The sequence below is a fragment of the Myotis davidii genome, unplaced genomic scaffold (assembly GCF_000327345.1).
Source record: "Myotis davidii unplaced genomic scaffold, ASM32734v1 scaffold200, whole genome shotgun sequence".
Lineage (NCBI taxonomy): Eukaryota > Metazoa > Chordata > Mammalia > Chiroptera > Vespertilionidae > Myotis > Myotis davidii.
Window position 1 is genome coordinate 1908522 of NW_006293700.1, and position 10687 is coordinate 1919208.

Genomic DNA, 10687 nt, shown 5'->3' on the forward strand with positions numbered 1-10687 from the left:
GAGGGGTTCAAAATAAAAGAAAAAACACTTGAAATTATTTCAACAAAAAGAAACATTATTTCAACTATTTTTAACTCTATCTTAAAACAAAGACATTAGGTTATGTGTAATACATATCCCTTTCTAATTCTTTAATAAATTACTGTACTTTAACAACAAAACTTCCTTTTAATCAAGAAGGACAAGTCTGCAACTCTATATATGATTAGTAAGAAAGGAAGGTTAGCGCCAAAAAACTGAGGCTTACCGCAAATGTAAAAAAACCCAGACTAAATATTCCTTGAATTTTTCAAGTAATCCACATTTCTTTTTCAATGTGGAAACTCACTGAACTTTCCACTTCTAACTATGCAACACAAGAAAGGCTTAACCATACACATTCATTTCAGTGGGAAGTGGTAAATACAAGAAATCTGAAAAATATTATTTCTCCCCAGTTCAATTAATTCCTATTCTGTAGCCATAAAGATACTGAAATTAAAGTAAGTACCTAAAACACTGTTTATTAACATAAAACTTAAAATAGGTCATTCGACCTTAAAAATCATATTATACCTTTAGAAAGTGGTAATTCTGCATTGTTTCCCTAGCGGCATGGTTTTGTGCTGAGTCATGCCCACCCTTTTCATGGCATCCCTTTCATAAATAAGATTCACTTAAAACAATGTCTAATTTTAGGGACAAACTCATGATATGACTAAATTGTTTTTCCTATAAAGCGCTAATCAACCTTAATTTAAAATGCATAATTAAGTCTCCACCAGATTGTTTTACTAGAATATTGTACTTTTGACAAACCAAAATGCCATGAATTGAGTATGATTCTTCTGCCTTCTCCTTTTCTCACCCTGTTATCTCACAGATCCTGAAGAGTTTTTCTACTGCTCATTCACACAGCTATCTGCATTACAAGATTTCAAGACCCTTTTTAGTCCTCAAGTTCTTACATGACCCAGGGGGTTCATGTGAAAACACAAGAGTTCCCTAAATTTGGAACAAGCCCTTATATCTTCCCTTGAAGTTTATGAAAGTAGGGTAGAAAATTCTACAATAGTTACATTAAATTCAATACCTTCTACAACAAAGTTTATCCTGAGTGAGATTATATAGATGTGGAATCTAATGAAAAGACAGAAGAGACATGTATACGAGGCTCTATAAAAACTGTATTTACACATGTGACGTGGGTGAAGAATATCCAACTAGATTTTTTAAAAAATAAAGGTAAACGTAATGTGATCAAACATAAAAATGTTTAGAGTTGGGATGTGCATCAGAAATGAATATTTGCAGTGAGCTGGAACACAGTTTAGGAATGATTTAACTGCTTACTCTGGAATAAACCGCGTTGGCATGCGTTTAAGAGAAAAGGTAGAACACAAAATGTAAAGCTATTTTTTTTTTTTGGGTGGGGGTTGGGGGGTTTGCCTGCTAACATCTACAGAATAAACCAATAGTCAAAATTTAAGTTAGCATCTGTTACCTAAAACTTTTTTTTTATGAATAGGATAACCATCTGGAATTAACCTTCTGGTCAAAATATCGTAATAGTGAGTCTTTCCATTTAAGACCATTTCACCTGACTGGTAGCAACAGGGTAGACGGCGGCTCCATGAATAAAAGGCAAAGGAAGAACCCTCTCAGACTCTTGGTGGGTAAGAGCTCACTCATAATCCATGAAAGGAGAGGTTACGTTAAAACAGTGTTAACAGGAGCATGGAGAAGTATCAAAACCATCGCAGGAAAACTTCCACGGGAGGAGGGGGCCCGTCCAGGCTGCGCAGAGGCACGGAAAATGCCTTAGGCACACTGCTACCCATTTCACAGCCTGCATGAGTGGGAAAGGATCGGCCAGGGAATCACTTTCCCATCACCAGCCCTTTCATGCTATTTGATTTCTTTATCGTCATTAAATATTTAATGTTTTTCAACATTACATTCAAGGTGATGGCACTTATTTTCATTTTCAATGTCAGCAAATTACTTATAATTATAGTTAAGAATTATAACTATTCATAATCATGCATGTAAAAAGCTATATAAATCTTGGAAATCGTATATTTATAATTAAATGAAATCTCCTTTTCATGTGCTTTTGAAGTTCACGTGCTTTATTTTTATTTGTTTAAATATTTTAGTATAAAGCCAATGCCACGCTCATGCTGCTTGATTCGTCTGTAGGCTTGCCCAAATTTGCCAAAACCCTGCAACCACTGGATGAATATATGACTGTAGAAAAATGCATTTAAACCACGAGAGATACAGTCTGCAGAACCAACAAAATGAGCATAATTACCTGCTGCGGGATCTGTAACTGCCTGGCTGGTGATGCCAGATGGTGGTTCTTGAAGCTGGTAGGTGGCATTTGTCGAAGGTGTGGTGGGGCTGGTGTTGCTGCTCGTCATGTAATGCGCTGGATACGGTGAGCTGTTATAATACTGTGCGTACTGGCCCTGGCCAAAACTGGGGTAAGACGGATAGTCCTAGCAAATCAAACCAGCAAGAATCATCTGTCAAAAAGTATGGCTGCTTATTTCTTATATTGCAAATAAATCTGTGCTCCTGAATTTACATAGGAACACACAAAGCTCCGTTGACTGAAGTGCTCAGACTTACAAATGAGTTTTATGTAAGACCAGAACACTCTTCACATTTCTTCTATGTGCCATGATGCACTACTAGGTAAAATTAAACCAACCCCAAAACCAAATAACACACCAGGTAAGACTATTAAAGAGATATTAAAAGAAGAAAAAAACTATTAAAAGGCTTAGAAAAGCTCTCACTTATAGTGTCCTATAAATAGATTCTTTTTCATATAAAGAAATCATCTGTGCATTTTTAAAATTTCAGAAGTTAAATTAGCTTTTAAAATTACCTGCTGTGAACTGTTAAATCCAGAGGAATTTGTGAGTGAATTATTTCCTGTATATAATCCTGATGATGTTGTAAAACTGCTACCTGAAACAAAATGAAAAGAAATAGGCTGACTAAGCTTCGTAGAATCGCATGCCTACAGGAAATTATTACTTAGACAAAGCAGGATTGGAGTTCACTGCTAATGTATTTGGTTTCTCTTCAGAACCAGAATCCATTGCCATGGCTAAAATTGCATTTTCTTAAAATGGCTGACAATTTTAGTTTTACCATATTACAAAGAACTAAAATGTAAGGAGGTTTAAATTTGTGATGAATGAATAACCCATGTAAACTATTATACATTTGTGCAAAACTACTAGACACTGAGCTTTCCATTTCAATTAGCAAAACACAACAGGATTTTCCCCATTTTACATTAAGTATGCTTAGTAAAATGATGGAACAAGATTAGGTGACAGAGTTCCTGCAAGCCCCAAAACTATGTTGTTATTTCCAATAACTTAAGGAGCTTATACTTATCCTAATGGCCCACTGAAAAAGTTGACTATTTCATCTCACAGAAGAATGAAAGGTAGCACTTGAAGTATTTGATAAAACAGAGGTCAGAGAGGAACATGACCAATGCTTTATTATTACACTAGAGGCCCAGTGCACAAAATCCGTGTACTTGAGGGCCCCTCAGCCCAGCCTGCACCCTCTCACAATCTGGGAGCCCTAGGAGGATGTCCCACTGCCATGGAGGCAGGAGAGGCTCCTGCCACCACCACTGTGCTCACCAGCTGTGAGCCTGGCTTCTGGCTGAGCGGTGCTCCTCCTGTGGGTGTGCACTGACCGCCAGGGGGCAGCTCCTGTGTTGAGCATCTGCCCCCTGGGGGTCAGTGCACATCATAATGACCGGTTGTTCTGCCATCAGGACGAAACCAGCTTTCTGACATCCCCCAAAGGGTCCTGGATTGCAAGAGGGCACAGACTAGGCCAAGGGACCCCAACGGTGCACAATTGGAGCTGGGGAGGGATGTGGGAGGTTGGCCAGCAGGGGAGGGACCAGAAGAGGGCTCCAGGGAGTGTCCGACCCATCTCGCTCAGTCCTGATTGGCTGGACCCCAACAGCAAGCTAACCTACGGCTCTACTGTCTGCCCCCTGGTGGTCAGTGCACATAATAGTGAGTGGTTGAGCAGCATTAGCATATCATTAGCATATTATGCTTTGATTGGTTGAACGGCCAACTGGACGACTGGACACTTAGCATATTCGGTTTTATTACATAGGATGTGCTAGGTTAACATTCTACGTATCAAATGTCTACACATGTTCAACAATAAATGGTAAGCGATGTGCAGGATATAAACCTAAGAGCCAATCTTAGTTCTGTCTCTCACTTTACTTCCTATCCTCCAACAATATACAGCAAAGCAACAATATACTAATTTCAAGATCATATTGAAAAAGATTTTGGAAATGACAAGATCAAGGACAAGCAATTTTATAAAAGAGGGCATTTATACACTGCAAAATGGGAAGTTAAACAGGTAAACCCATTCTGTTGAGCTATTTGGTCAATGATTAAGAAATGTTGGCCCTTGGTCAGTGTGGCTCAGTTGGTTGAGCATCATCTTGTGCACCGAAAGATCTCTGGTCAATTCCTGATCAGGGCACAGGCCCAGGTTGTGGATTCAGCCCCCGATCTGGAAGCCTATAGGAGGTAACTGATCAATGTTTCCCTCCCTCTCTCCTTCCCTCCCTCTGTCCCTTTCTCCGCTTCTCCCTTCCTCTCTAAAATCAATAAAAACATATATTTAAGAAAAAGAAATTTTGGCCCCAGCTGGAGTGGTTGAGCATTGACCTATGAACCAGGAGGTCATGGTTCGATTCCTGGTTAGGGCACATGCCCAGGTTGCGGGCTCAATTCCCAGTGTGGGGCATGCAGGAGGCAGCCGATCGATGCATCTCTCTCATCATTAATGTTTCAATCTCTCATACCCTCTCCTTTCCTCTCTGAAATCAATAAAAATATTTTCAAAAAGAAATTTTGTATACCATTTAACCCAGGAATTTTATAGCCAGATATTTACCCTAAGAAATAAATATGGATTTATGCAAAAAGATAGTGAAGACGTTCTTCAGTGTTGTTCCTAATAAAGGAACATAGAAAGCATCCCCAAGTTTGTCATAGGTGTTAACCAGAAAACAGAACACTATGAAGCCATTTGAAGGGTATTATAATGACATTCAATGACGTGGGGAAAACTTTTCATACTATTTTGCTAAAGTAAACACTAAAACAACAAAAATATTTTTTGGTGATCTCACTGGAAATATTTTTAAAAGAATAAAACTTTTTCTTTTATTTTTTAATTAAATTTATTGGGGGTGGCCTTAGTTAATATGATTATATAGATTTCAGTGTATAATTCTATGATACATGATCTGTACATTGCATTGTGTGTCCACCACCCAAACTTACATCATCTTTGTCGCCATATATTTCACCCCCTTTACCTTTTACTATCCCCTTAACTCCCTTCCCTCAGGTAAACATCACATTGTCGTCTGTGTCTAAAAGCACAAGACATTTTTAAAAACCACAGGAATCTCAGAAATGTTATCTATGGAGAGGTACAATCATTGGTTGCATAATATTCATAAAGCCAATGTATATTTTTAAATGTTCTACTCCGAGCTGTGTTGCTTCTGTCAATAGAAAAACCATTTTTAAAAAATAAAAATTTTATGGCAAATGACGGTATAGGCAATAAATGTGTTGGCAGTTCAATGAGAAAGCTCAATGTGAATGAACTATTCACAGATGCCCCAGATATGATGTAGTAACCACAATATGCCAATTATGTACTTGCTACTGAACATTTAAGTGCTGGTTTAAGAGCCAGAAAACAAAGTTTCCAGTTGATCACTTAGGAGCTGTTTGGATTTTGGACAAATCACCTAATCCCTCTAAGATATAATCTCCCTATTGGCAAAAACTCTACTTCATAGGGTTTCTTAAACAGATCAAATGAGGTAATGTTTTGGAAAGCAAAGTCAATAATCTACAGTCTCAACAAATGTTAGGAACGGTTGTTATTTATTCCAGCAAACATTTCTAACATTCTCCACTGCATTTATGTATCTTTTCTCTCTTTTTACTTTCCTAAACTAGATAAACATGACTTAATCTCTTTGCATATCTAAAATTCTTTTCCTACTTATCAAGCATCTCTGAACTTTGAAAACTCAGTCCAAAAATTTGTTATTTTAATTAAGAAGGGAAAATATTTCCTAAGATTGTTTTAAATTTAGTTATCACACAGACTCATATTGGAGGATTTTTTTTTTCATTTGTATCTTTCATGAATACTGTTCAAAATTCCCAGCACACCCACCTAGCAAAGATAAGCAGAGAGCTCTCTCACTGCTAAAATGAATGCCACCATGAACATCAGGGCCTCGGGAGACAAGATCCGTTATTAATGTTCATTTTCATGTGGCGATCTCATACTTCTTAATCATATTAAACACTGGGCTCATGGTGACAATTACATGGGGATAAAAAGATGACTAAGCCATAGTCTTGGACCTCACAGGGCTTCCCAGGATAACATCAGTTTAGTTTTGTTTTCATAAGCATCGAACCAAGTGAGCATATGACTCATCATGTTTTTACATATCAGTGAGCAATTAATATATGATCTATAAAGCAAACTTGTAATGAGCTTTTTAAAATTCCTTGAAAACATTTTTTTGGATAGAAGTGGGACTATCAATGCCTTTTTAATAAACTTTAACTATTTTATACATTTGGTAGGAAAAATTACTTTGAGTTATGACTTGTACTTGCGTTTAAACTCCACATTTTTAGGTTATGACTTGCTACTTTCGTTTGTACTATACATTTTCTAACAATAAATACTGACCTCAAAAATTCCTATCCACCAAGAAAATGAACAAGATATAGAAAATATATTTTAAAAATGGATGTTTTCATTCCGTAAGTTATTCCCTGGAACACGGCGGAAAAGACCATGGAAGCTATATTGGCACATGCAGGCCACTGAGCTATGACCAAGTAAATCACAGCTCAGTACTCCAAATGGCACCCAAGGGACTGCCCAGACTTCATGCTCCTTCCAAGCCTGCACATTAGCGGGAATCCAGCATAAGTTATACTCATTTACTGGCCGACTGGGGGCTGGATTCCATTCCGTTTAGTATGCTGAGCAGGCATTTAATGGCACTCAGCAGCCCAGGAGGCAAAGCAACTTCCAAAGGATCCAACCTCGGGGAGAGGTGTACATACGATAGAACCAGCCTCAGGCAACACAGATTTTCACCAGCAGAATCCAATCTGCAGGCTGCCTGCCTTCATGTAGGATGCAGGCACAGAGAGCAGCTAGCGGTTGATCCAGGCCACCAGCAGCTGGCGGAAGGGTGCGGGGAGGGGCGGGGAGCTGTGACAGCCTCCTTTCCTGGCTTCCTGCCCTCCTCTGGCCCCTCCAGTTCGTTCTCCACAAAGGCAGTGCCATACTTTCTCTAATGCGCATATCTCATCTTCTCACTCCCCTGCTTAACAAAGTAACAGTCAAGGGTTCCCTATTGCTCTCAGGATAAAATTCCAACTCCTTACCAGGCCTCCCTATCGAGCCCTGGTCTGGCTCCAGTTTACCTCTTGGGCTTCTTTGGTTTCTTCCCAGGAACCCCAACCCCAGCCCACCCAGATACACATTCCAACACTAGTGAAGCAACATGCGGTTCTCTTAAGGCCACTCCTTCCCATGGTATCCTGCTAATTTCTTATGGGCCTCAGCATTTCACAATTCAGCATGGACAGGAAACCTCTTTCCTCAAAAACACCTCCCTTGCATCCCTGCATTCCCGTCTTCTCCCCTTGCTTCCTAAACCTGGATTATGAAGTCAATTAATCAATCAACCAATTATTTCTATCTCTGTGATATGTATTTCTTATATATATATTTACATACATAAGTTACTAATCAGTATTTAAGCTAATGTGTACTAATTAACAATGGACTAACCAATTAATACGAATTATCTAAACCTAATTATATCTAATTAGTCCTCTCACTATCAAATAGTCTAAAAAGAACCCTGGCTGATGTTGCTCAGCGGTTAGAGTATTGGCCCGAGCATCAAAGGGTGGCAGATTCAATTCCTGGTCAAGGGCATGCACCTGGGTTTTAGGTTCGATCCTGGGCCCTGGCTGGGGAGCTTGAGGGAGGCAACCAATCGATTTGTCTCTCACATCAATGTTTCTCTCTCTCCTTCTCTCCCCTTCCCTTCCTCCCTTCCACTCTCTAAAAAGCAATGGAAAAAAATATCTTTGGGTGAGGATTAACAAAAAAAAAATAGTTTAAAAGGAAACCCTAGAGCAGTGATGGCGAACCTTTTGAGCTCGGCGTGCCAGCATTTTGAAAAACCCTAACTTAACTCTGGTGCCGTGTCATATATAGAATTTTTTTGATATTTGAAACCATACTAAAACAAAGACTTATATTTTTGATATTTATTTTATATATTTAAATGCCATTTAACAAACAAATCAACCAAAAAAATGAGTTTGTGTGTCACCTCTGACACGCGTGTCATAGGTTCACCATCACTGCCCTAGAGGTTATATAAGCAACTGGATACTTATAGACAACCCATACAAACATACACAGGCTACAAAATATAGTAAAACTAAAAATCTATTAACATCCATTGAATGCTTACTATATGTTAGGAGTGTGTTCTTCTCTTACATGCTTTATCTCCACAACTCGATACTATAAGAAGTATTCACATTTTAATTTTGTACATAAGGAAACAGAAGGTTAGGTTAAGTTAAAAAAAATATTTTCCTTCCTAGAGACAAATGACTTTATATGAAAAGTCACCTCTAGGTAAAAAAAAAAAAAAGAGAGAGAGAGAGAGAGCAGAAATATTTTATGATAAAGTGCTTTACATTTTATGAAACATTATATCACGAAACTTCCCCAAAGTAGAAAAAAATCCCTACTTAGAATCCATTATTTCTTAATTAAGGTGTCTGGGAGAGATGGGTTCGAGTAAAGCTCCAATAATCCCCAGTATTATTCTTGGTAGAGTCTGAATTAAGTTATGCTCCCAGCAGGGTGGCTGTGGGAGTACCTTCTTACCCATTAGTTAAAAGGAAAAAATCGCATCCATCTTATCCGTTTAAATAGTTTGCTATTGTGAAAAGTCACAGCCAGACTTCTTTTCTGGCAGGGAAGGGGGAATACTAATTTCCAGAACAAAACACTGGAAAAATCTTTCTCGCTAGAGCTTCTCTAAGAGATAGACTTATTTTTCATTTCATTGCCCTCTTTTAAAACAAAGAACGTTTACATTCTGAGGGCAGATGAACTATATCATATTATGAAAAACACTTTTCAAGTTAATTTAGGCAACAGCACCTACTGGCAGTCTTTACAGCCACAATCACTACTGGAGAGGGTGTTGGAGACCGAAGGAGGCAGGTGTCATGAGTCCACCCCTTGGAGAAAATGTAAACATACACACACACACACACACACACACACACACACACACACACACACACACACACACACACACACTCATGAAGACAAAGAAATATCTGTGTGCATCACCTACATAGGCACCACAAGTGTTGACACGGAGCTGCTCATGAATGAAATGACAACTCCCGGTTAGAGTGGAAAGAAACATACAACTGTGCACAGAAAAGGATAAGTCTCCTGGTCATTTGTCTAAGGAAAGAATTAACAGTTCAGGGTAAGAAATGGCATTCTTTAATGGCTATACATGGTGAATACAGCAATGTGAGCACACTGGGACACAGGAAATATTATGATTATCATTCTCCTTTTAAGGATTGGAGGAGATGGGGGGAGGCGGGGAGAGCTATTGTAAATGTAAGGTATGTTTATATCACTGGGTCTGGAGTTGGAGTTTGGGGTAGAGACTTGGGATGCTGGTACCGGGAGAGGAATATGCTGACCATGCTATATCCCAAGGCTCCCCATCCACAGTCCACTCTATTAGTTCAGGATGGGGACTGCTGTCCTGGAAACTCAGCTTATTCTTGCTTCTCTAACTTGAAGCTTCTCACTATTAGTCCCCATTTCCCGTCCTTCAAGGCCTAGTTCAAGTCCCATCTTTCCAATAAGCTTTCTCCAACTATTCTTCTGTTCAGTTATAATTTATACCATGTAATTTATCTCTTCATTGGAACAATACTAAATAAGTGCTCATTCGTCTTGTTTTCACCCTGATCAAGAGTTCCTAAATTTCTGTGTATATTGATCTCACTGCCTCACACAGGGAAGGATACATCGTATCTGCCTCAGGCCTTCGAAGGGTTTCATCTAGGCTCAAGTGAGAGACAGAACTGGTGTTTGAAAATTTCTTCTTTTTTACGTTTACAAAAGGAATTTAGTGGCTTATAAAATTTGGAAAGTCTGAAGCTGCATGTAGCAAGGCTGGATCTAGGAATTCAAATGATGTTATCAGGTCTCTGTCCATCTCATAATTATATCTTTTTTTGCTGGTGTTTGAAAATTTCGATCCAGTGTGTTAAGTGACAGAAGAGTCCAGTGAGAATTGACTTTCATAAAGAATTGGGGGTAGGAATAGGAAGAAGGAGAGAGAGAACAATAGGCAGTTTGGAAGGGTGACTTAAAGGCTAATTAACATAGAGAAAAATTCTCTCAACTTCCTTATTTGTCCAGTAAAAAGAAGAATAGAGAAAGGAAAAACAATAATTGAGCTTATTTCTCAGATTTTATCTAGAGGACACATACTTTACTG

General features: G+C 38.7%; 1 protein-coding gene across 1 annotated transcript in view; it reads right to left on the reverse strand.

The window, feature by feature from the left end:
* The window catches only part of EYA1 (EYA transcriptional coactivator and phosphatase 1), a 157970-nt gene that overhangs the window by 101829 nt on the left and 45454 nt on the right, over positions 1–10687 (reverse strand). The window contains exons 7-8 of the mRNA XM_006767356.2: positions 2879–2961; positions 2297–2483 (exon numbers count right to left, since the gene is read on the reverse strand). Coding sequence (XP_006767419.1) covers positions 2297–2483; positions 2879–2961 — 270 coding nt within the window. The remainder of the gene's footprint in view (positions 1–2296; positions 2484–2878; positions 2962–10687) is intronic.